This window comes from Zalophus californianus, chromosome 4 (genome assembly GCF_009762305.2).
Source record: "Zalophus californianus isolate mZalCal1 chromosome 4, mZalCal1.pri.v2, whole genome shotgun sequence".
NCBI classification, from domain to species: domain Eukaryota; kingdom Metazoa; phylum Chordata; class Mammalia; order Carnivora; family Otariidae; genus Zalophus; species Zalophus californianus.
In genome coordinates this window covers 98,299,337-98,326,079 of record NC_045598.1, presented here as the reverse complement: position 1 = coordinate 98,326,079, position 26,743 = coordinate 98,299,337, and the positions used below count along the sequence as shown (strand labels likewise).

At 46.9% G+C, this 26,743-nt stretch overlaps 1 protein-coding gene across 3 annotated transcripts in view; it reads left to right on the top strand.

Moving 5' to 3' along the window:
- CD58 (CD58 molecule) overlaps positions 1 to 25,694 on the top strand; it is a 45,627-nt gene extending 19,933 nt beyond the window's left edge. Inside the window, exons 3-6 of one of the 3 annotated variants that reach the window (XM_027598344.2) lie at positions 3,141 to 3,404; positions 9,463 to 9,543; positions 12,204 to 12,240; positions 25,543 to 25,694. In XM_027598344.2, the coding sequence (XP_027454145.1) occupies positions 3,141 to 3,404; positions 9,463 to 9,543; positions 12,204 to 12,240; positions 25,543 to 25,546 (386 nt within the window). In that variant the 3' untranslated portion in view covers positions 25,547 to 25,694. Of the gene's footprint in view, positions 1 to 3,140; positions 3,405 to 9,462; positions 9,544 to 12,203; positions 12,241 to 16,627; positions 16,932 to 25,542 lie in introns of those variants that run through there. The other 2 variants (XM_027598338.2, XM_027598345.2) reach the window with 2 other exon arrangements.
- The last annotated feature ends 1,049 nt before the right edge of the window (positions 25,695 to 26,743 follow it).

Sequence of the window (26,743 nt, the reverse complement as noted above, 5' to 3'; positions counted from 1 at the left end):
CCATCTACTTCCTTCTGTGTGTAAATTGGTATTTGGTTTCCTTCTTCCCTCAAAATCCCCTTCAAATTTCCACCATCGATGTTTTTTAGTTCTTTCTCTTGTTAGTTGCATTGAAGATGTTGATGTTCATATAAGTAGAATTAACTACTCTATCCTTAAATGGTCTGAAGTGGTATGACTTTTTATTAAAGTAAGAGAAATACACAAATATCGTCAGATCTATGTAAGCAGTTCTCAATCTTACAGAGTAGTGTGCTGAATTCATTCATTGTAAATTGACTAAGTTGTCTTAAGGATGAAGTAAGTACATTTCCTGCCAGTTTCATGCTGCTTAAGGTAGAGATGTAACTAAGACTTGTTACATCGCTGTGGGAAGTCCCATGGGCAGTGAGAGAATATGAGGATTCTAGACACAAAGATCTGAGTTGTAGAAGCTCTGAGCCAGATGCTGCAGGAAGGTTTGCATACTTTCCTGTGAGCGGGACAGGCTCTTCCAGATTGACTCTCTGGCAACCGTGCGGTAGTGAGACCCCCAGAAAGAGCTTTTGGATAGTTAAATGAGCTCCAAAAACACGGAAAATTATACTAGCTCTTCCACGTAGGCCCTTTCAAATCATGTTCATCCTCCACTAGACCTTTCCAGTCTTGTAGAGTATTACATTCCATCTGACAGGTGAAAACGAGACAGATTTAGCAATGGGTCTCTCCATCTGTAGAACAAGAGGCCCGGGCTGGATGATTTCTTAATCTACCGCAAGAGCTGTGGGCCAAGGTTACATAGAGCGGAAGCCCACACCTCCCAACTCCTGGTTGTGTAACGCACGCTTGTGGGGGGCCTTGCCTTCTTGCCATGTGCTCTGTTGCAGCTGAAGTGACTGTGCCAGGCAGTGCGTGTTAATCCCTATGACAGTTATTACCCATATCACCTCCTTTCATCCTCACCTCCACCGTGGAGGGGAGGCACTGTTTGTTGCCCTATTGTACAGGAGAGGAAACCTAGCCACAGAGGGATTCAGTAACTTGGCCGAGGGCACGTGGCTCTTCCTGGTAACGCTGCGGTGTGAACCCAGGCAGTCAGGCTCCTGAGTCCAGGCTCCTGGCCACCTCACCCTTCCTTTTCAGAGGGGAGCCGATTGAAGAGTTTGCCTTTTATACAGTGGAGAGAATAATTTGAAACCGTCTCCCTGAATTTATCCATCTATCCACCCATCCCTCCCTCTGTCCAACATACATTCTCCTTACTGAGGAGCCACCTGTGCGCCTTGTGTTGGGTCAGGCGCCGTGGGTAAGAGGTGAGGAGTATCTAGTCTTACCCTCCAAAGATGTACAGTCCGAGGGGTCTCATGAGGCAGCTCTGTTGAGTTCAGAAAGTGTTGAACGAAATGCTAGACGTTGGCCAAACTAGATCACTAAACTAGAATCTGTGACAGAACACATGGAGCATCCACATCAGAATCATCTGGGGTGGTGGGGCCCAGGAATCTGTATTTTTAATACACACCCTTGGTGATTTCTCGTGCCCATTGATATTTGAGAAATGCTTCTGTGGAACATCTCCAAGGACCTAGAAAGCTCAGTTTCAGGCCCCTGAGAAACACCCAGCTTAGTTGCAGAGGCAGGCATAGGTACGGGCAGAATCTAGAACCATCAATTCCATTTCTCAAGTGCACAGAGCAACTCGGGGCTGCTGGGAGGTGCTTCCTGGGGCTGCTGTGGGTGTGTGGTAGGCAGGATGGACCTGAGGAGGCTTAGAGAGGAGGGTTCCGGGCTTGCTAACTTTGAGTCAAGAGGAGCAACTCCTTACTCTTTTGAAAGCTATTGGTCTGTTGCTTACAAGTTAATTTGGAGACAGGTTTCCATTGCTTGCTTTCAGGCAACATGTAACAAGTTATGTGAACTAGATTAAACCTAACAGCTGAAGAAGTCCCAAGCAGAAAAGGAAGTCATGGGTGACTCAGGTCTCTAACCAGGTGTGTTACTTAACTGAGTGCGAAAGAAGTCTAGAGAAGATGGGGGGAAAGAGTTGAATGTTTTCAGTTTTTAGATTATTTTAGATTAATAATTAGATTATAAGCATTCCTTTGCCTTAGGAAATATTGTTTTAAATAGCAGCATAGTATTATAGCATCTCGATGAACGTTACTTTGCTTTAATTTGCTTTTTTGTAGATGTTCATAAAGCATTGAAATTTTATTACCCAAATGCTACCATGACCATTTTCTGGAGAGTCCCTAGATGTGTACATGTTTTCTCAAATGTCTTATGGTTAGTTGTTGACGCAAAGTAGAGATGCAAGAAAGGCATATGAGTGAACGAATGCACGAATGTCTAATGGGATAAACTAGCATTGTGGTTCTTAACCCGTCCTTGCAGGTTCAGGCTGCTGTAGCCAATAGGGGGCACTTGCGAGAGAAAGACTGGGCCTGAGGCCTCTAGACTGACAGGTCTGTGACAGCTGCCATCCCCTCCTCTGCCTATTAGCAGAACCCGCTCTCGGCATGGTTCTGTCGCATCCTTTGCCAACATTGTAAGTCAGATATCTTCTGGAATTCAACATTTTTAGATTTCAGAAAGGTAGTATAAACTATTTCCTCTACATATGTTAAGAAGCAGCCCACTTAGTTTTGGGGGAACCACCTTATACTCAAGCACGAGAATATTTTCAGTACAAGAGGATAATGAATATTTTAAGTAAGTGAGAAAAATAGGGAGCATCTGGCTGGCTCAGTCAGTCGAGCACACAACTCTTGATCATGAGTTCAAGCCCCACGTTGGGTGTAGAGCTTACTTAAAAAATAAAGAAATAAAAATAAAAATGAGGTAAGTGAGAAAAATAAAAACTGTTAAATCCTCATGTCAACTCAGATGAGGATTTGGAGCTAAGTGACTTTGTTGCTATCCTGTGGAAACTCTTGGCTTTCTGAATCGAGGATAAGGGATTTGGTGCCTGCGTATATTCTGAACTTGAGCAGGTAGATCTGACCCAGAAGAAGAGAGAGTTCTCTCCCCTGGGTGCTCAAGGAGGTGGTCTGCTTGTCTTTTCCAGCTCATAAGGAAGTTGGGAGCTCTTCATACCTTTGTAGACGATGAGCCTAAATGTCACTCTTTCCTGTACTAAATACTACATTTCTTTTATCCAGATCCTCTTCCATCTCCAACACTAAATTGCACCTCGACTGCTGAAGACATTACAGTCCATTGCAGGATCCCGGAATCTTACAACCACACAGAATTTTTAAACTACTCATGGAATTGCTTTTCAACACCGTGTGAAAGTAGCTCCGATCCGTCTGAAGTGTTGATTAAGAAGAAAAATGATCTCTCACAGGAAATACAGTGTATTGTTAGCAACCCATTGTCCAAACAGACATCATCGCTTGCTTTAGCAACCTGTGTCCCAAACAGTGAGTAAACAGCCCAGTGTGTCATGGCGGGGATACTCTGTATAGGTGGGGTCCAGAGACCGTGAGTGGTTCGGGAGTTTCAAACCAGAGATGCTGACTTGCATTTCACAAGTCTGAAATGTAAAATGAGGTATGGTTTTCACAGACACTGCATTACAGATATACACATAACATTTCTTAGCCTTTTCTGTGTCAAGCACCGTTCTCATACGTTTGTTAAGTAATTCAGTCTTCCCGCAACTGTATGAGTTGGGTACTAGTCACTACAATCTTTATATTATGGGGAGAAACCTGGACACAGGGAGTTTAGTGTGATTGACTGCCTCAGGTCAACAGATAGTAAGGGGCAGAGCCTGGTTTTGAAGTCAGGCCATCGGGCTCCGGAGCCCATGCCCCTAACTATTCACAACAGTACTTTGTAATGTTCTTAATAACCATTGTGTTCTTAAAGGCTGCACTTGCGCTCCAAGAACGTGCACTAGGTACATTTGTCTATAGGCTATTCCATGAATAGCCTGACAATCTGTCTTGGCTGTGGTCCTTTTATTTTGTTTAACTATCCTGTACCTTTGTAATTTGCGATTTTTATTATCGGGTTTTTTTTTTTAGATTAGATTCCCAGTTTACAGACAAAAGGATCAGTAATCTGAAAGTGGGTCATTAGAACATAAAAGAAGAGATGAAAATTGTGAACACCTTAGTGTGCAGAACAATGTCCTAGTTGTAAATAGTGAACCGATCTCAAGGGTAAACACAGACTCTGAGTCTCCTTGGGCAGCGATAGGGTGATGCTGTGAATCAGTTTTTTTCTGAACAAGCAACTGAAACAGAAAAAGGCAATTAGTCAATATAATGAATATAAAAAACCTTGAATTATATTTGGTTAGTGAGCCCTTCTCCCTGAGTCTCCGATGTACTGTCCTTTTTGAAAATTTTCTTTCCTGTCCCCTTTCTTTCATTTCTCCTCTCTCCTTTTTCCTCTTTGCTCTCTCCTCTCTCCTTTTCTTAGTAGGTTCCATGCCCAGGGTGGAGCCCAGCATGGGGTTTGAACTCACCACCCTGAGATCAAGACCTGAGCTGAGATCAAAGTCAGATGCTTAACCGACTGAGCCACCTGGTCACCCTGAAAATTTTCAGATAATGACATGGAGGCCTTAAGTTCATTTTATCATTTTCAGACTAAGCAGTATGACTTCTGGGTAAAACAAACGAATACTTCCAGATGAAGTGCAAAATGAGTTCCAGTTCTTAACTGATGGTTTTGGTCCCTAAAGGCAGAAAAAAGACCAAACGCACAGAGGTACCACTCAGGGCAGCACCCTTCGTGCAAGTCACACAATTATCCAGAAGATTTGAAAGCCAGCTGCAAAGTCAATGACAATTGTTACGCTTGGAGCAAACACTTCTTTATTAATTCCACTTAGTGGGTGTTGCATAACATCCAAGGTGTATACCATATCCAAGGTGTGGAAGTGCAGTTTGCATGCTAGCAGATAGTTGCCTTGTCATGGGAACAAGAAACAAAAGCAGTGTGCTTTTTTTGGCTTTGGCCTGTGTGTGATTCACATAACCAACAAGAGAAAGAAGGTATTGTGTGCAGAATGCACGAGCAAGTTGAAATCTTGAAAAGCTTCTTGTGCCCCAAGAGTCAGATGTTTGAAGGAAATAATTTCTGAAGAGGATCCTCTATAGATTTATATGGAATATTTTAAGAGATTTTCCAGCATTTTGCCCTTGCATAGGTTTTCATTTAACCTTTACCATTAGAATTGAGTGTCCAAATAAGATGCCCTTCCCTGTAGATACCTTGAGAAAAGATTGTCTTGATCACATCCCTCTCATTGATGATAAAAGATTGTTAATTTGCAAACAAACTCTCTGTGTTATGCAATAATGGTGATTCATCTTTCTTTTACATTTCCCCCCCAAACTAATAGTTCACATTGCATTGTAGATTTTGAAAGTTTGAGAAACATTGCTAGGTAGTTCTTAGGTCATCTAAATCCTGGAGTGACGCTGGGGCAACTGGGTGGCTCAGTGGGTTAAGTGTCTTAACTTCATCTCAGGTCGTGATCCCGGGGTCCTGGGATCGAGCCCCACATCGGGCTCCCCACTCAGCGGGGAGCCTGCTTCTCCTTCTGCCTCTGCCCGCTGCTCCACCTACCTGTGCGTGCTCTGTCTGTCAGATAAATAAATAAAATCTTTAAAAATAAATTAATAAATCCCAGAGTCGTGCTGACATAGGAGACCTATATCTGGGGTCCTGCATCGGGCTCCCTGCTCAGCAGAAAGCCTGCTTCTCCCTCTCCCACTCCTCCTGCTTGTGTTCCCGCTCTTGCTGTGTCTTTCTCTGTCAAATAAATAAATAAAATCTTAAAAAAAAAATTGTGCTCTCTGGAGTCAAACAGGGGTTCATATCTCTTTTTCCCTCAAAGCAAGTGGGAAGAGAGAGGAGAGAGCACAGTCCTTCCCTTTAAAGATCCACCCAGTGTGGCATGCATCACTTCCAGTGCCAGCAACTTGGCCAGACTGAGTTCACGGCCATGGCCCCTGGGGGAGGCTGGGAAATGTCCTCCTTAGCTGGCTGGCCATGCACCTACTTAAAACACAGGGGTTCTATTACCAAAGGAAAATGGGGAGATTGGGTATGGGGACCACTAGAGGCTTCTACCACAATGAATATAACTTGTACCATTTTATTTTATTTTTAAAGATTTATTTATTTATTTGAGAGAGAGAGCGAGAGGACATGTGCCAGTTGGGGGAGGGGCAGAGGGAGAAGGAGAGAGGACATCTCAAGCAGACTCCCTACTGAGTGCAGAGCCCAGTGCAGGGCTCCATCTCATGACCCATGAGATGATGACCTGAGCCAAAACCAAGAGTTGGATGCTTAATTGCCTGAGCCACCCAAGTGCCCCTAACTTGTACCATTTTAAAACATAGAGGAAATCGGAAAAACTTAAAGACTGATATAAGTAGCAAATGTAAGTAGAGCTTCTTGCTTTTTTGCACCTCACTGGTCATGTCGTGTACTCCCTGGGATTTATACACCCAATTTAGAAACTCTGGGTCTCAGCCAGAGGTTATGGTGTCTCGGAAGACCGTGATAGCAGCAGAGATTGGGAGAAGTGGTTCAGGTTAGGGTACATGTTGAAAATACAGCCCCAAGAATTCCTGATGGTTTGAGTGGGGGAGAAGGGTCCCTAATAAGAAATGTGCAAATGACCCCCAGATTTCTGGCTCAAGCCACTGGATGAACAGTGTCACCATTTACTGAGACTAGAAAGCAGAGAAGCAGGTGTGTGGAGGATATAAGAAGTTTGGTTTGGGGCATGTTTGAGATGCCCGTTAGATTTCAAATGGAGACGTCAGGTAAGGCGCTTTGATTTACGAGTCTATGTCTCTGGTGAGTCGTTAGCACGGGAGAAGTAAGTGTGGGCAGAATCAGCATATAGTCGGCATTGAGAGCCGTGGGACTAGGTGAGATCACCTAGTGAGCAGATACGACAGGGCCTGAGTCTCGGGAACTCCAGCATTTAGAGGCTGTTGAGAGGATGAGCGTCCCGCGGAGGAGACTGAGAAGGACCTCCAGGGAGGCAGGAAGAAAACTCCAGCATGGTGGCATCTCAGGAGCCAGGGGAAGAGAAAAGGAGTAAACTGAAGAATTTGTATTACTGTCATTGTCATCTCCCCTGACCATCTGCCCTCCCAGAGTGGTGGCAGCATCTGGCATCGTCCCTGGGAGAAAGGTTTTTGGAAGGGACTGGATCAAGTACTGTTAGATTCAGCTATTTAAAAAAAATTTTTTTTCCTTTTTTTTTCAATATCGGTGGCGTAAAAATGTAGATGACTTCTTTCACCTTAACTGTCTATCTGTATATCTCCCAGGTAGGCAGTGCTAGGTGTACTGCTGCTTGATGAAGCTGTCAGAGACCCAGCAGCAGCCCGGTTCCTCCCGCCTTCCCCACTATTTCAGGCAGGAGGATCCAGAAAAGGGAGACTTTGGAGAAACCCCACACAACCCTTCCTTCAGCTCAGTGCCCAACACTTAGTCACGTGGTCAAACCTAGCTGCAAGAAAGGCTGAGGAATTAATCTTTGAGTGGAGTGACAGTATGCCCAGCTGAAAATCTGAATTCTGTTGCTAAAGAGGGGTGAATGGATAGGGGGCGTTACAGGGAGCTAACTAGCAGTTTCTGGCCAGGGGCTTCTCAGATCATACAGGTGGGTGACTTTCTGTTTGTCCTAACCCACCTGTGTTCCGAATAAGAGGAAAGGGTGTGTGTTCACATTCTCATTCTCATTTGTTCATTCACTTTCTCTCTCCCCTCCCCAGCCTCTCCCTTTTCTTTTAACCCTCGGTGTTTGCCGTTGGTGACCCCATCCTTCCCTTAGCAGTGCATTTTGATCATTTGCCATATGCTTAAGTATTCTGCCTTTGTATTTTTAGTAGCTGGATGGAGTCCACCTTATAAACATGTCTTACTTTTCCGTTGAGGACACGTGGGTTGTTTTAGCTTTTTTGATATTGTCAGGAAAGCTGCGGTAAATATCTTTGTGCCTTTTTTGGAGGGAGGGGAAGGGCACGTCACTGGTGGTTTCTGTAGGTTAACATCTTAGAAATGGACTTGTGGGGTCAAAGGATGTTAGTAGAGATACCGATGGTATCTCCGCAATAGCTTGATGGTGGTAGCTAATAGCTGTTCTCAAGGGGGTGTTAACTGATGCTCACAACTGCCCTGTGAGATGGGCATATTTATCAATCCCATTTACAGTTACCCCTTGAGGAAGCTGAGGCACCAAGAGGTTAAAGCACTCTCTGAGTGTTGTCATGGTTCAGTGAGACTGTGGGCGTATCACCTAGCACAGTGTCTGGCTGCTTTATGTCAGACGTTTGTACTGAGCACTTGTTACGCTACTGCCAAATTGCCCTACCAGACACATGCTGCTAAGTTCAGCTTCCACAGGTACTGTGGGCTAGCTGAGAACGACACTTCTAGTGTAATATTTGCATCTTTTAATAAATAACATTGGGCTTGCTATGTATCAGCCTTGTGCGGGCAAGTTTATTTATAAATATAAATAAATAAATATAAATAAATAAGTTTATAAATATATATAAATAAATAAATATTTATAAATATAAATAAATATATTTATATTTATAAATTTATAAAATTATAAATATAAATAAATTTATAAAATTATAAATATAAATGTATTTATAAATAAATTTATTTATAAATATATTTATTTATATTTATAAATATATAAATATATTTATAAATATAAAATTTATTTTTATAAATATAAATAAATATTTATAAATATTTATAAATTTATAAAGTCGGTTCTCTTGATTTGTGGTAGTCGTGTGTCATAAAGTCACCGTGAATGCGGAATTAGTGAATACTGAATGTTGCTTCTGGGAAATGCAGGGTGTAGGCTCCTGCAAGCTTCTGGTCACATTTTGGCAAGAAATCAATAAATAACCTTGCTTTGTGTGTGTTTCTATTTAAAGACTCCTTATTATATATGTATTGTTGATTCATGAACATTGGACTCCCGGCCAACAGCGCCATGGCTTACGCCTAGATGAAGCATATCTAACACATATATTTTCTCTGAAAGGCACATCCCAGCCTTCTCGCACTTAGGAACGCTACACAGCATTTTGGCACTGTGTTCGGGGCTATTTTAGACAACGAAATAGCCCACAAAAAGGGACAAAAGTGTGGCAGTAAACAGACCAGGAACAGGACACTTGCTTACATTAGAGGAGAGGACTCAAGAACAAGAGCGTTGCCTTGTTTGGCCTCAGCCGGGGATGTGCGCACCTAGCAATCAGATTTCTCACCATCCTGCTGCACATGTCCTCCAGGGACCATGAATGTGCTGTGAGCATTGATGTGGGGAGGACACATACATTTTAGCAAATAGGTAGATTGCAGATATGGAATCTGCAAATAAGGAGAGTCACCTGGATCTCTGTTTTGATCAGTCTGGCTATTTCTTTCTTTCTCACCGGCTTCCTTTTTTTTTTTTTTTTTTCTTTACAGGTCAGTCAAGGCACAATTTTGTGATTATACCAGCAGTAGTCCTCGTAGCAGGAGTGGCATTTTTTTTGCTGTTTAGAAAAGGTATGTTTCAAAAAAATAAGTTTTCAAACTCGAATTGGGTTTTCAAAGGCTAGAAAATTAATAGTTTAGAGACTAAAGCAAAGTTTGAAATTTTAAGCATTTGGAAGAAAAGCAAGCCTTTTGTTTCATTTTGTGTTCCTTGTTGTCCGAGGTTGCTGGGTCTGCCAGGTTTGCCAAGATTTTGCATGATCTTGAGGGCGAAAGGAATCCTTAGGCCATAGGGGGCTTTACAGATGTGAAAACACAGCCGGCTGTTCCCCAGCCTCCTTCTACTTGTGGTCTGCTTCAGCAGATATTATATCTCTGGTCTCCAAGCTAGATTTTGCAAAAGACCTCTTGCTCTTGGCTGCCAGAGCCGTACTTTCCATGTCTTCTAGCCCAAAAGGACGTCCCGGGGAAAAGGCAGCTGTTGTTGGGGTTTGGTGACTTGGAGTGGGTCATAATGACTGGTATTACCTGCACTGCCTTCCTGAGCCATCCTTGCTTTCTTAGAGATGTGGGCCAGCCTTGGAAGGCAGCCCATGTGCCCTGGAGAACAGGTAACCTGTCCCCCATCCTGTTCTTTCCTGGCAACAACAAGCCCCTCCTCAAGCCCCAGGGGACACAGACCAGGATCCAGGCTGTAAATGTGAAGACCAGATGTTCTTGCAGCCCCGACACTCTCCATATCCGCTTTCTCCAGAGGGCTCTTTGCAAGACTGATTTGTCACTGCCACAGGGAATGCATAAGAGTCAGCTTTCAGCCACGTGATGCTGTGTAGGACCCATGTCATTTCACATTCACGTCTTGGACCAACTTAGATTTCGGGTTCCCTAGACCTACACTGCTCAGTACCGTAGGCACTGGCCACGTGGAGTGGTTTAAATATAAAATCAAATTCATTAAATTTAATTTAAAATTTCTTTCTTCATTTGAACTATCCACATACGGAGTGCTCGGTAGCCACAGAGAGCCAGCGGCTACCGTAATGGGACGGACCAGATAGAGAAGAATTCCATCATCGCAGAAAGTTCCGTCTTTGCTGTCCTAGACTACTGTTTGCGCATTGCCACTAGAATATGGCGTCCCAGGGATACTGCGTCCGTATTATAGGTTGCAAAGACCACAAAGATCCCTAGGTAGTAGATTACAAGTCCATTGACTCTCCTCTAAATAAGATAGAAAAATCAGCTGAAGAAAGTTTTGAGGCTTCATTACCAATGAGTAAAATATTGGGGGAGCCCAAATGTTCTTGTAAAAAATTATTTTTAATCCCCAAATAGCAGCATCATTGTTAATCGTCTCCCTAACAGATTGGTCCCCAGAAACCAAAATCATTTTCCACTCAGAGTTCTTGTGGGTCTGTCACCAGAATACCTGAACCAAAAAAAAGGTGGTACTGAGTGCCCATATAATTCCAAAACAGTCGGTTGATTTAGGTTTTAAAAAAAAGAAGTTCACTCAGTGGAGAGAAAGTTACTCCCATGGGCAGTACCGGTAGCTCTGTATAACTTGAAAAAAAAATTGTCTTGAAAAAAATTACTTCAGCCAGCTTCACAATCGTAAAGCCGTAACTTGGGAAAGGGTGAGGCATTTGGCACGGAGCCTCCTGAGGGGGACAGGGGAACGTAAGCAGCTGCGGCGGTGAGTTGTAGTTGACAGACACCGGGGTAAGTTCAGTTGAGCCTGCGGACTAGGCTGCTGGACCGCTAGTCTGGCTCCGGACAAGGGCCGATACCTTTTATGGGAGGACACTGGTGGGTACGTGTGTGGAAGCCATATCTTAATGTCCAAAACGGCGCTGTCCAAAATGGTAGCCATGAGCCACCTGCGGCCGTTGAACCCTTGAAACGTGGGGGTCCAAACAGATGTGCTGAAATAGAAATTACACGCTGGATTTATAAGACTTAGTACTTGAAAAGGGCTGCAAAATATCTCATTAGTAATGTTTGTTTTTTTGTTAATATTTTATTTATTTATTTGAGAGAGCGAGAAAGAGAGAGAGAGAGCACCTGAGAGGGGGGAGGGTCAGAGGGAGAAGCAGACTCCCCACCGAGCAGGGAACCCAATGCAGGACTCGATCCAGGGACTCCAGGATCATGACCTGAGCCAAAGGCAGTCGCTCAACCAACTGAGCCACCCAGGCGCCCAGTAATGTTTATTTTGATTGCATGTTAAAATGATAGTATTTTTGACACATTGGGCTTACTAAATAAAATATTTTGAAAATTATTAAAGTGTCAAAATTAAACATTAAAATTAATTTCAAAATTAAAACATTTTGAAAATGAATTTCACCCAGTTCTTTTTCCTTTGTGAGGTGACTGCTAAAATTGTTAAATTACCCCTGTGGCTCATATATTCCTGGGCAGTGCTGGCCCACGCCATCCGAGCCTGCCCTACATCTTTAGCCTTATGCATGAGCTGCTGTAGAAATAGCCATTGTTGTTAGCAGTGTTTGGTTTTCTTCTTCTGTCATCTGATGAGCAGTTTTGGAACACCTCTTTGGACCCCCTTTGTAGTTAGTTTAACTTATGCATTTGGAAGAGCAGGAAGACCAACTTGACAGGTGTGGTTTAGAGTGTTCCAGATTTAGGTCTCCCATCAGGCAGGCTGTAACTGCAGATTTCAGCTTTGCTTTTCAGTCCTTTAACTGAGTTGAAAATTCCTTCATTTGTAGGTTGTCTGAAATGTGGCAGAAACACAGAGAGAACCGAGTAAGTACCCTGTAGACTGTACAGTGGGTAAGTTACGTATCATGTAGCAGAACCAGAACAGCCCTGATGTAGAGCGCCTCTTCCTTGGGGACCATCTGTGTATCTGTCACTTGTCTTGAATGGTAATATGTAGCATCAGCGCTGGGCTTGGCACTTTTCCGTGTAGCACCTCCTCACCGCCTCGCGATGGGCCTTGCACAGGGGTGTCATTACCACTTGCTTAGAGACAGCGACTATGAGAAGTCAGGTCCCATTGCTAAGAGGCAGTCGAGCTGGGATTCAAATCGGGGTCTTCAGACTCCGAGGGTTATACTGTTAGCCTCCGTCTCCCATCCCGGGAGAATTGGACCAAGGATTGGATTCACTTCGGGAGCCAAGGTCAGAGCTGGGCCTGTATCACAAACAAAAACTAGGATCCAGACACAGTTAGGAGCAGCAGTGCTGACTAAACTGCCCTGTGGAGGCTCCAGAAGGACCCCTGTCCCTCTGCCAGGTCCTTGGCAGTCAGGAGGCAAGGGCCCAGGAGCTGGGCTTTAGGGGGTGATGGGAAGAGTAAAGGCTCAGGGCTGTAAAGGGCGGGGTAGGGAGTGAAGAGTCATCCTCTTTGGGGCAGCAGATATCGGTGAATAGAGGGAGCTGGGGCTGAACTGACAGGCTGGGCCACGCAGATAATGAGGGAGAGTGGCCAGGAGGTTTGTGTCATTTTTTTCCTGGGAAACCGCTGAGGATTACTGAGCAGAGCTATGCGTTAGACAAAGCATAGGGGGAATTAACAGACAAGAGGCTGGAGAAGGGGACACTGGTTGGTGGACAATGAAACAGTGCAACCAAGCAGAGAGGGCCTGAATCATGGTGGTGGTCGTGGCAGAGCGGCCGTGGAGGGCTAGGTGCGGGAGGAAGTGTGGCGGTCATATTAACGAACATTCCAGCTGAAAGGGCAGGCTCCCCGGGGCGGGGGTGGGGGCGGGGGTGGGGTTCCCTGCCAGCTCATCTCTCACGGGCCTCAGACAAGTCACTTCAACTCTCTGTGCCTCAGTTGTCTTCTGTGGAGAATGGGCATAACAAGAGAAGAGAAATAATAGTGTAGGTAATAATAGTATAGGAATAGCAACATGTATAAACAAGTTAATAAAAATAAAATGCTTTGAACAGTGACTGGCTCAGAATGGGGCTTAATAAATGTTACTGTGCTATTATGGTTTTGAATATTATTATTATCCAGGAAAGAAGCCAGAAGTGGCAGGAAATCCGAGGCTTGGTGCCTGGAAGATGGGTGGCCCCGCCAGGCGTACGGAGGAGTCGGGCGCGGCTCTGGCTTGGGAAGCTGGGTCTCTGCTGTGACGGGCTGAGTGTGGGGTGGCCGCATTACTTGGGTCCTAGGTCCGGCGCATAACTGCAGAAGTGGCTTTAGGGGCTGTGGCTGGAGCTACAGCATCTTCATCAGTACAGTAACTGATGCTCTGAGCATCTGAGGTCACCAAGAAAGCCACGCCCAAGGCCCTCGGGTGACAGGCAGAGTGGAGGAGCCGGGGTGGGATGAGTCCGGGAGGAGAGCCAGGGTGGCCCCCTGCTAGAGACCCTCAGGGAGGAGAGGCTAAGGAGGAGGGCGGGTGGTCAAGACCTTTGGCTTTGTTGAGTGAGTTGCTGATTTTCAAGAAAGCCACAGGGTCAGCGGTTGGAGTGGGAATGAGGACGGGCCTCTGCGCAACAGGGAGCACCTGCGTGCCCCGGGGCCCGGGGACTCAGAGGGTCCCTTTCTCCCCAGCTGCTGGCCGGGACACACCCAGGTTCCCAGGGAGGCCGGCGATGGCAGGAGGCCATGCGGAGGGGGCTGGAGAGGGGCTGAGCACCAGTAGGTGAGGTGAGGAACCGGTGTGCCAGCAGGGAAGGGGGTAGAGAAAGAGGCGCGGTGGCTGTTACAGATTGGCGGCAGTAAGCACGAGTGCCCGGGCAGGGCGGGATTCCCGGTGCGCCTCTGCTGAGACCCAGCTGGTGAGAGCGGGGCGGGGGGGGGGGGGGGGGGGGGGGGGGGGGGCGCCGTCGGAGGCGTGACTGCTGACGTCATGCAGGGCGGGCCGTGAGCCAGCGGTGATGGAGCCTTCCAGAGCTCATGCCCTCGCCGGAGGCTCGCTTTCACAGAGGTTCCTGCAGTGAGGTCAGGCACTGTGTTAGCCGATGGCTTGAGATCCGGTTCCCAGGGAGGCCCGACACTGCGCGGGATTCAGAGAAGGGCTACGTTAGGGCTCCCACCCTGGAGCAGCTTGTGAGCACACTGGAGAGAGAGGACGAGGATGTAAACAGTTAGAAGGGCGGAGGCACGGGGTAATGGGCCAGAATGTGTGGTGGGGTTGGTCAGGGCTGGGCAGCCAGCCGAGGGGAGGCGAAGAGGCCAGAGTCATCAGGAAGACTCTGAAGGGGGGGGTGGGGGAGGATGGGAGCTGGATCTTCAGAGCAGGGGTGGAGTGGAAAAGGCCTTCCAGCCGGGAGAAGCAGCAGAGGCAAAGACATGGAGGGGAGCTAAACCCTCGTGGTTCATTTGACGGAGAGATTGGCCTACTTAGCATCAAGGTGAGCAAGTGGCAAAAGAGTGAAGTCAGGGCCATGAAGATGGAGCGGTATGGGAATAGGGAGCCATTGTAGGCTCTTGAACAGGACAGTTCCAAAAAGCATGAAAAGCACTGCTTTGGGATAATGAGTCTAGGAAGGAAAAGGTGACATCTGAGGGTGACATCCTGAGGAGAAACCTGGGTAGCTTGGGGCTGGGTATGGGAGCTCACATTTCTTGGTGTATTTTTGTTTACTCTTCAGATTTTGTACTTTGTGTATTTACTACCTATTTAATAATAATTTTTAAATTTACAGAGCCCCCTGTGGCTGCAGTGGGACTTCCTTAAACTCAGTTATTAAAAGAGTTATATATATGGTGGAGAGGGTAAGAGTTGGAAGAGTAGTGGGGGAGGGGACACGCATAACCAGGAACAAAGGCCAAATTGTCACATTTCTGTGACGACCGTGTCTGAAAGAGCTAGACCCAATCAGAAAATATCTAAGGACAGCCAGTAGATTTCAGACAGCTGAGAGAAAAACGGACATGATATCACACTTTTCACCCAGATAGGTCAATGTCAACAATTTCCGGGAGTGCTGGTAGTCTCCGTTTTTGTGTAAATGCCTAGAAAACAGGTCACAAATTCACCCGAGTTAAAAAGGGAGCAGAGAACCCTGTTCCTGTGGGAAGAAAGATCTGCAGTCCGTAGGCCATGTCTCAGCCTGAAGGGGAGCTGGAGAGGCAGGCCCCATTCATTGGCAGGAGGTGCAACAGGTGTGGGCGTGGGTGAGGAGAGCCCCCAGGGGGGCAAGGGGGGCAGGAGAGCAGCAGGGCACCGAGCCCTGCACCTGCAGAGCTGCTCTAAGGAGTCCTGTGCCCGCTGGGACACGTTTGAGAAGCAGCGCCCACTTCATCCCCCTCAAAAATTTACTGCACCCATTTTCACGTTCTAGTAGATTATTTATTTTAAGGTTTTATTTATTTATTTGAGAGAGAACACAAGCAGAGGGGAGAGGCAGAGGGAGAGGGAGAAGCAGACTCCCCTCTGCAGGGAGCCCGATGCGGGACTCGATCCCGGGACCCCGGGACCAAGACCTGAGCTGAAGGCAGACACGCAACTGGCTGAGCCACCCAGGCGCCTATTAGATTCTTAATAAGGAAAGCTCATAATTTGCTCCGTTTTACCTAACCCCTGTGACTCCAGCGCTCACTCTTTATGATCTCTGGCCACTAACGGGGTACAGATATTTGGGGAACCCTGGTGTGGTCTGGGCTGCGCCTGTCAGATCTGGTCTGACCTATGAAGTACAGACTGTTGGGAAGGCACGAGGCAAGAACGGGGACCTCAGTTTGAAGGGGCGTGTCCCGGCAATTCTGCAGCTTTGTGCCTGGGCTCATTTCCTCTGAGCTAACCCCAGGCCGGTCCTGTCACCACTGTGGAGATGACTCACCAGGAAGAGAGGCTGAGGGAGGGGCAGAAACTATTCCCAGGAGACTCATGTGGCAAGGAGCAGATAACTGCCACAAAGAGCAACAGCTTACGTAAGGGTCCTTAAAGGTCTCAGCTTTGTTCTTTGGAGAGTTCGATGCCACTCAAAGGCTGAGTTGGTTTGAGGAAACAGGGCTGTTAGCGAGTGCCTCACACTGAAGGTGGTACTTCCTGTGGGCCTCCAGCTACCATCCCAGGAGGGCCCAAGACCAGTCTCCCTCCATCTCTGCTCCCCGGAGCCCTTGGCTTTGATGGCTTTATTGTAAAAGGGCTACTCACATTAGACTAGGAGGGTAATTTGGTCTGCATTTTACAAGTTACTAACATGAGCTCTCTTTTTTTTTTAATAGTCCCAGTTGACCGGTACTACAAGGTGAAATCAAATGTATAGCGACTAACTTATTTAAATAATGGAAAAAAAGCCATCTGATTTGCCATTCAAGTTTATGTCATCTTCGAGGACATTTTGGAATTCTAATCTGAAGTGGCCCTCCACCAGAAGGTTCTTTTTTGGCAGAAATATCAACTAAAAACCAGCACCAGTATCTACCCTATCCCTGCTGTGATCTATGACTAGATAACTGTAGATAATTTTGCGTCTCAATTTTTTACTATAAATTTTCTATCAGAGATATAAACTTGTAAATATGTAAATATATACATAAGTGGTAGATGGTTTGGCTTTTTTTTTTTTTATCTTAGGTCAGAAAAATATCCTGAGTCACGCACCTCAGGAGGTGAAAGTTTTTTCCTAAAATCTATTCTCTGCTTCTCTTTTGTTTTATTTTTTTTTCGTTTTTTTAAAAATTATTTTTTTTCAATTTTATTATGTTATGTGGAGAAAGGGGAACCCTCTTACACTGTTGGTGGGAATGCAAGTTGGTACAGCCACTTTGGAAAACAGTGTGGAGGTTCCTCAAAAATTTAAAAATAGAGCTACCCTATGACCCAGCAATTGCACTCCTGAGTATTTACCCCAAAGACACAGATATAGTGAAAAGAAGGGCCATATGCACCCCAATGTTCATAGCAGCAATGTCCACAATAGCCAAACTGTGGAAAGAGCCGAGATGCCCTTCAACAGATGAATGGGTAAAGAAGATGTGGTCCATATGTACAATGGAATATTACTCAGCCATCAGAAAGGATGAATACCCAACTTTTACATCAACATGGATGGGACTGGAGGAGATTATGCTAAGTGAAATAAGTCAAGCCGAGAAAGTCATTTATCACATGGTTTCACTTATTTGTGGAACATAAAGAATAGCATGGAGGACATTAGGAGAAGGAAGGGAAAAATGAAGGGGGGGAAATCGGAGGGAGAGACGAACCATGAGGGACTATGGACTCTGAGAAACAAACTGAGGGTTTTAGAGGGGAGGGGGTGGGGGATGGGTTAGCCCGGTGATGGGTATTAAGGAGGGCATGTGCTGCATGGAGCACTGGGTCTTATACGAAAACAGTGGATCGTGGATCACCACATCTCTTGTTTTAGAGGGAAAAGAATTCATTGCAGGATCGGTAGTAGAGTGAGGGAGGAGATGGACAAAGTACGTTCTGTGTCCTGAGTCTGTGGCTCTTGACAGGAGGCGAGAACACACGGGTCGTCTGTTTATTTTGCTAAACCAGATCGCCGCCATCCACACGCAGGGAGACTTGTCTCATGAAGGTCTCTTAACTCACTCCGTGTCTGGTGTTAGTTGTCACATGGGCAGGGAAACAGCAGAGAACTCTTAAAAACTGTAAAGTCCTATACAAATGCAGAACAGAAGCCTCTCCTGAATGAGGAAGCAGACCGGCCCTGGCTGTCCCTCAGGTGGCCATCATATATACCAACATCCCAAGCCCTTAGCTCCTGAACCCACACTACCCCTGGAGCTCCTGCCACATGAGAGTCTTCAGCCTGAAAGAGGAAATACTGCTTTTTCACACCAAGACAAAGTGTGCTGAAAGCCCCATGAGGCAGCTCTCTCTGGGCCCCTCCCAGGTATCAGCAAGAATGAGGCGGGGGCCTGGGAGCCCTGAGTACTGCTGGGAAGACCCACCCCTACTTCTCCCTGGTCCTTCCACCTCTGGGCAGCAAAGCTTCCTATCAAAATGTGTGTCTGGCTCATCCTGTGAAACCCTTTATTCCAGGCCCTGTGGGGAGGCTGGGACTCCCAGAACATCCTTCGCCTTCCAGACCGTTGTCTCTAGATGCTCTGTAAGGCCCTTTCTGACCCCTCCATCAACGGCAAAATTCCTCGTATTCTCTGCTGTGAATGTTCCCTCCACCTTTCTGTTCTCACCGGAACCTGACTCTCCCCAAGCGATGCTGCTTCCTGAGGCCCTCTCAAGGGCCAGTTCCTTCCTCTCCTGTGCTCCTTGGACCCCGGGCAAGAGGGAGGGCCAGTGTCCTCCTGGCTCCTGTCTGCTTCCAGCCCACGCCTCCTTCCTCAGTTCCAGTGGGCAAACCAGCAGATCACCACCCACCACACGTCCCCTTTTCTGGTTATCTTTGTTGTTCCTCAGCCTGTGAAGATTTTAGCGCTAGGTCCAGATCACTCTTTCCTAATGCTCCTCCCTTCAGAATCTGAGTGTGCTCTCAGAAACCCCAGGTCCAGTGCCCTGGCATGGTCTGCCCCAAGCATCTTGCCTCCCTCCCTCCTCAGCAGCCACCGTCCTGGTCTTGCCCCTGACCTTCTACCACCAATGCCTGCAGCCCCTCACAGTCCCTGTTACAAGCATCCCTGCTCCACTCTCCGTCTCACACGTCTCCCCCTGGGCGCCCCACTCCACAGACCCCGCAGCCCCACCAGGTCCTCCAAGCCAATGACCCCACGGCCCCCCACTGGCCTGCAGCCACTGCGACTTCTCATTCCCCGAGCCATGCTGGGTCTCCATGTTCGTCATGAGAGCAACCTGCTACCTTCACTCTTTTACCCTCCTGTTCATCCTCCTCATTTGGCCCAATCCCAACCCTGGGCAGAGTCACCTCTGCTGGTTCCCTCCCTGCACCTGAGCTGCTAAGCACCCCTGCAGGCAAAGACAGCCCTGGGCTGAGGAGTGTCATCTCAGTGACCGTAGACCTCCAGGGGGCTCCCAGTGGCTCTCAGATGGCCTCACTGCATTGCCCTGGTCTGCTCACTGTCTCCTCCCATCTCTTCCTAGACCTGCAGCCCTGTGTCCTCATGCTCAGCTGCTCACCTCACTTCCTCTGTCACTGAAACAAAAGCATCCAGAAGAACCTCCCGCCACATGTCTACACACCCAGCTGCATTGGCAGCCATGTCCTTTGCCTCCCCTCCTGTCACTGTGCATGAACCCTCCTTGCTTCTCCTGAAACCTCCAGTCTCCCCCCTTTGTCTTAGTCTGCCGGGGCCACCGTGACAAAATACCAGTGGCTTAAAAAACAGAAATTAGACTGGGTTACTTAAAAAACAGAAATTTATTTTCTCACCGTTCTAGAGGCTGGAAAGTCCAAGATCAAGGTGCTGGCTGGTTTGGCTCCTGGTGAGGCCTCTCTTCCTGGTTTGCAGGCGGCTGCCTTCTTGCTGTGTCCTCTCATGGCTGGGAAGAGCCCTGGCGTCTCTTCTCTTCTGAGGGCACCGGCTCTACCAGAGCAGGTTTCTACCCTCAGGGCCTCATGTAACCTTTGTCACCTCCTCACGGTCCTGTCTTCAAATAGAGTCACACGGGCGTTAGGGTCTCAACATGTGAGTCTTAGGACAAAAATATTCCATCTATGACACTGCTTCTGTGTGGGATCCCAGCTGCCCTCATCTATTTAGGAGATCACTCTTTGTCTACCTCTCTCCCACCTCATCAGCATTTACCTTTCTGCTACGTCATACAAACAGACTGTCATTTCCCACATCTTCAAAAAACCAAAATACTCTTGATTTACTTCCCCATCTAGCTCTTGTCTAATTTTTCCACTACCTTTAATGGAAAAGTTTCTCGAAAGAAATGATCTGTAATTTCTTTTTTCTGACTCCTCTCCTCCTTTCTTGAACCCACTTCAGTCAGGCTTGTCAAGGTTACCAGGGACCCCCTCCCCCAGCTGTGGGATCTGGTGGGTAGCTCTCCAGCCTCATCTCGCCATGTCTGCAAGCAGCATTTGGCTCAGTGGAGTAGTTCCCACGTACTTAGTGCTTTGTAGGTGCTAGGTTCTACAGGGTCTGCCACAGGAAAGCTTGCAATGTGATAGGGCAAACATCTGTGAGCACTTGTGATGAGTGTACTAAGTCCTAAAACAGAAGTATAGACAAAGAACGAAGGAATTATAACCATATGATCCAGCTGTTCCACTCCTTGGTATATCCCCAAGAGAAATAAAAACATGTCCACACAAACTTGCATATGAATGTTCATAGATCATTACTCATAATAGCCAAATGGAACAATCCATTTGTCCGTCAACTGAAGAAAAGATAAAACGTGGTACATCCAGACAATGGGATAGTAGTCAGTGTAGAAAGTAATGAGGATCTGAGGGCGCCTGGGAGGCTCAGTTGGTTAAGCAAGTGTCTGACTCTTGATTTCAGCTCAGGTCTTGACCTCGGGGTCATGAGTTCAAGCCCCACATTGGGCTCCCTGCTGGGTATGGAGCCTACTTAAAAATAATAATAATAATGAGTGTCTGATATGTGCTACCACATGGTGAGCCTTGAAAATGTGCTCAGTGAAAGAAGCCAATCCAAAGAGACCACATACTATATAATTTCATCCATACAAAATGTCCAGAATAGGCACATCTATAGAGCTAAAAAGTGGATTCCTAGTGGCCCAGAGCTGGGAGGAGGATGTTGGGTCAGGGGAAGGAGTGACTGTTAATGAGGGCCTGGTTTCTTTTTGGGGTGATGACAATGTTCTGATATTGTAGTAATTGTATAACTGTTAGACTAAAACCATCAAATTGTACACTTCAAATGAGTGGCTTGTACTGTGTGTGAATTATGTCCCAATAAAACCGTTATTATAACAAAAAGAACTAAGCAATTAGAGGAGGGCTGGCCCTGGGAAAGGCAGCCCTCCCCCACCCCTGGAGCCAGGCTTCCCCATCAGCTGCTTCAGCCCTGGCTCAGCCCTGGAGGCTGACGGGCTATGTGGGTGACTTCCCTAATCTCAGGACCCCAACTACAGTTTTCCCCACTCCGCCTGGGGCTGAAAATTACCAGAGGATAAAGCGACCTTCTATTTGGAAGGCAGAGCCAAGAACAATCATCTAGCCTCAAACACCAGCCAGTGAGTCTATGAAAGTGTCATGAACCAGAGTTCAACTTAGAATCTCAAGACAGGGGCGCCTGGGTGGCTCAGTCGTTAAGCGTCTGCCTTCGGCTCAGGTCATGATCCCAGGGTCCTGGGATCGAGCCCCGCATCAGGGTCCTAGTTCAGCGGGGAGTCTGCTTCTCCCTCTGCCTCTGCCCACGACCAACCCCCACCTCACTCATGCTCACTCTTTATCTCAGATAAATAAAATCTTTAAAAAAAAAAAAAAGATTCTTGAGACCAGTCGTCCCACTGTATGTCTCCTCCCGGCCACCCTCAGCCATGCTCTGCCCCGCATCCACATGCCCTGCTCATCCATCTTCTTCTGCATTCCCATTCCCTGCCCAGCCCCTCCTTCCGGGCTGTCCCCCTGCAGAGCCAGTGGAACCTCCCTCCACAGTCAGCACTGGAACCCCCCCCCAACCCTCGGCCTCATCTCTGCATCCCTGGTGCTCCTCCGGGAGGCCTCTGGCTCCATCAGCAGCCCTCACCAAGGGACAGGCAGGTGCTACTGCTCTCTCTGATTCATGCATGAGGAAAGCCACAGGCACCTGTCCAAGGTCAGCCGGTTATAAGCGAAAGAATTGGGCCTCTAACCCAGGCAATGCAGCCCCAGAGGGCTCTTCACCACCAAGCTACACTAAGAGAAGTTAGAGGCACGTGGCCACTCTTCCACAGAGAGTGGGGAGACCTCTGAAACCCTCAGTTTTATGCCCCCTACCCTCAACTAAAAGGTCAGCTGTGCATGTCCACCAGCCAGAGGAAGCCCAGCCCTGGCCACTGGGCCATGTAGTGAGAGGCCTAGTAGCAGCCCAGAGCCTGTGTGGCCCGAGCGGAAGTGGCCGGGGGTGGCGGAAGTGAGAGTGAAGTGAGCAGATGTGTGGGTTCCCTGGGCAGCCGGGGGAGTTAGAGTTCTTCCTCTCTCCACCCTCTTCCTCTTCTTAATCTTTTTTTCTTCTTCAAGATTTATTTTTCAAGAGGCTTTCATGCAAAAAAAAAAAAACAAAAAAAAACTATTGATTAAAGTAGTAGGCCTCTGTTCAGGGAAATAGAAATCAAAAGCACAATGAGATGCCACCTCACACCGGTCAGAGTGGCTAAAATGAACAATCAGGAAACAATAGGTGTTGGCGGGGATGCAGACAAAGGGGAACCCTCCTGCACTGTTGGTGGGGATGCAGACTGGTTCAGCCACTCTGGAAAACAGTATGGAGGTTCTTCAAAAAGTTAAAAATAGAACTGCCCTATGACCCAGTGTTTGCACTACTAGGCATTTACCCAAAGGACACAAACACAGTGATCTGAAGGGGCACATGTACCCCAATGTTTATAACAGCAATGCCCACAAGAGCCCAAATATGGAAAGAGCCCAGATGTCCTTCGATGGATGAAGGGATAAAGAAGATGTATATATATATATATCTATATATCTTGCCATTTGCAACGATGTGGTTGGAACTAGAGGGTACTATGCTAAGTCAAATAAGTCAGTCAGAGAAAGACAAATAGCATATGATTTCACTCATATGTGGAATTTAAGAAACAAAACCGATGAACATAGGGTAAGGGAAGGAAAAATAAAAGTAAGATAAAAATTGAGAGGCAGGGAAACCATAAGAGACAATCATAGGAAACAAACCGCGGGTTGTTGGAGCGGAGGTGGGTGGGTGGATGTGGTAACTGGGTGATGGGCCTTAAGGAGGACATGTGATGTAGTGAGCACTGGGTGTTCTATGCAACGGATGAATCACTGAATTCTACCTCTGAAACTAATAATATGCTATATGTTAACTAAATTGAATTTAAATAAAGAGTTGTTTAAAAAAAAGAAAGAAAAAAGAAAAAAACAAGAAACAAAACAAAACAAAAATAAAGTAGTAGACTTATGTGTGTTGATTTGGGAATCATTGAAAAGCACCCCAATCAAGACCACCGCAATCACTCACCAGCCTCCTGAAATCTGCCCCCCTTCACTCCTTCAGATGCAATAATCAGTTCAGGCCAGAGCAGTTAGAGACCTGTTTAAAAATGACTCATGAGGGGCACCTGGGTGGCTCAGTCATTAAGCCTCTGCCTTCGGCTAAGGTCGTGATCCCGGGGTCCTGGGATCCAGCCCCACGTCCGGCTCCCTGCTCGGCGGGAAGCCTGCTTCTCCCTCTCCCACTCCCCCTGCTTGTGTTCCCTCTCTCTCTGTGTCTCTCTCTGTCAAATAAATAAATAAAATCTTAAAAAAAAAATGACTCATGAAACCACTTAATAACCACACCTCTCCTGGCCAATCATTTGGAGACTGGAGCAAAAGAAAAAAAATGTGTGCCCCTGTATACACATCTGTATGTATTTTCTTAACGAGCAAGATTTTTCTAGAACATTACGGTAACAACAACAACAACAAATTGAAAAATTGAAAAGTAGGTGTATTAGAACTCAACAGTATTTTAAGTTTAAATATTTTATTTATACCCTAAAATAGTGTTTATTAGAATAGTACTTTCCCGGCTTTAATGAAAAACTCAGTAAGAATTTCAAAGTCTACTTCTTTGCTTATCTTATTTTCAATGGATAACATTGCCATGTTTAGGAATTTCTCTTGACCAGGTGGGCTGATGACGACTACTGAGGGCTGCCCAAGGGGCTGGCTGTGTCCCTTGGTACTATGCAACCCTGGCCAGGCTTTGGAGGCCAACACCAGCCTGGCCCAAGCACCCAGGTTTACCTCACCCACAGGAATTAAAAACGTTATCACCCCTGCTGTTCCCCGGGGCGGGGGGAGGGAAAGAATTTCTCTTGATCAGGTGATGATCTTAGTTTTCCAACTGACTTTAGCTCACTGTAAAGCCCTTCAGATCACGTGTTTATTTAAAATGTTGAGATTTCGCTCTTCACAGATTTTTTTTTGCTAATTTTGAATCTTAAGTATATTGCATTAAGTATTATTTATCTTGATTACCGAGTTCTTTTGGTGCCCCCTTAAGTTTTGCCCCCTAGCTGAGGGTCTCACTGGCCTCACCCTAGTCCCAGCCCAGCTGAGAATCTTCTGATAGCAGAAGTATCATAGGAGAAGAAAGAAAACCAATTCATTCCTTCGACAATGAAGTCACTTGTCCATCCATCCATCCATCCATCCGTCCATCCATCCAATCATCCAACATGTTAACTGAGTGCCTACTATGTGCCAGGCACTGTTCTGGACACTTGGGATATAACAGTGAACAAGAAAGACAAAAGTCTGCCTTCGCGGCCCTGCATTCTAGTGGCGAAGACAGACGTGAAACCAGTTAAATAAGGGACGTACAGTATTAAGGGCTAAGAGAAGAATAAAACGGAACCAGGGGGAGCGTCAGAAGGGGTGAGGTAGAGCTCTAAGAGAGTGAGGGCCCACTGTGTCCACAGGGTGGGAAAGAGTCAGCCCATAGGTGTGTTTTGTGTAGCCTTCACAGTGTTAATTTTTTTTTTTTTATTTAGATGTCTTTAGATGCACACCACTCTCTGTTTCACCATTGACTCTCTGCTTCCCTATTGTCTTGCATCCATTTTTTTTCTTGGCTCTGTGCCCCAAGCCATGGAGACAATTGTGTGCTCTAAATATGCCCAGAAGCAGTAGAGAACAACAGGACGCATAGACAGGGCAAACGACATTCCTTTGGACACCCCAGCCTGTGTGGCTGGGGCATCGGGGCCAAGAACCCTCCACCCCCACATCTTTACAACGTGAAGTCACAGCCCACAGTGCCAGAGTGGGAGCATTCCCCGAAAAGGGCTGGGGTTTAAGTTTTCCACCAACAAAGAGAAATGAGAGCTGAGTCAGAAATAAGTGGAGTTATGGACATTAGAGGACATTCCATTTCCTTCACGTCTTAGTTTGTAGACTAGGAATCACGTCCACAAGAATAGCATCTATTGAGCCTCTCCTGTGTACCAGACGCCTTTGGACTCAGAAGCTCTATGTGATCCTCACCATAGCTGCTCAAGTGAGGTGTGATTTTTCCCACTCTTGTCTTCCGTTTCCCAGGTGACAGGCCGATGCTCAGAGCGATGAAGCAACTTGCCCAAAGACGAGCAGCAAGCTCTTGCCACAAGTGTACCCAGACCCTGTCCCTCTGGCCCAAGAGCAAGTTCTTGCCGTAAACCTTGCTGCTTGTTGAAGAGATGGAATTCCTCCTCCCATCCTGTTGCTACAAATGTTATGTAAGGTGCGCACACCTGCAAAACACCTGGCCGGTCCTCTCGCGGTGGTAAGTACTTCTGTGAAGACCCATCTCATTTGAACCTCAGGAAAACTGTGAGTGAGATGGTGTTGCCCCATTTTGCAGAGAGGGCAACAGGTGTAGTGACCTAAAATGGTATGTCCAAAGTTACCTAGCAAGTTGGGAGACGTGAAGCTGGGCCAGAGTCCTGTCCCGACGCTGCATCACCCAGCCCAAGACAGGATTGCAAACCCTTGGACGGCCCGCCCCCGGTCAAGCCACTTACCCCACACTTCTTGCCATAGCAGCGAAATGCTACCCAATGTATGGTGAAAGGGGTGGGCTCCTCCATGTCTGCTGACCCCCACACTCACCCCCAACCCCAGATATTTCAATCACAGAATAACTGACTGAGTCACATAGAGAGCTGGATATGACCCAACAGGGCAGCTCCCCACTCTCCCATTGACAGCACGTGGACTTCCGCCCCTGGTGACTGACTCGCCGGGCTGGGTGACCCCGTGCATCCTCCCCGTGAAACGCCGGCGGCCCTTCCCTCCCGGGGGGCACACTGAATGCGTGGGCCACAGGGCACTGTGGCTTCCCTGTTGACCTGAATGTCACCTGCAGTGACATGTGTTTTCTCCCAAGCCTGTTCCATGCTGGAGTGCTTCAGTGAATGTCACATAAACTGGGGAAATGTGGGTGTGAAAGAAAGAGTTATTGTTTCTGCCAGAACCAAGCTGACAGCAGAGACTTAATAAAGGAGAGATCCTAAAATAAGGTTATTGTTGGATTGGATGGAGGCAAGACAACGCGAAGGATCGGAGGCAAAGCATGGTATCTAAAAGGTTCCTGTACTCAGCTTGTTTTCAGGTGTCTAAGTTCACGCTCCGCTCTGTGGAAACCAAAGTCAGAAATTGTAGACAATGCATCCAGGGTGTGATTTTTGTACACAGGCACGGTACGGCAGAACTCCCAAAAAAAAAAAAATAGACATATTCTCAATGCAAAGGCCTTGACTCT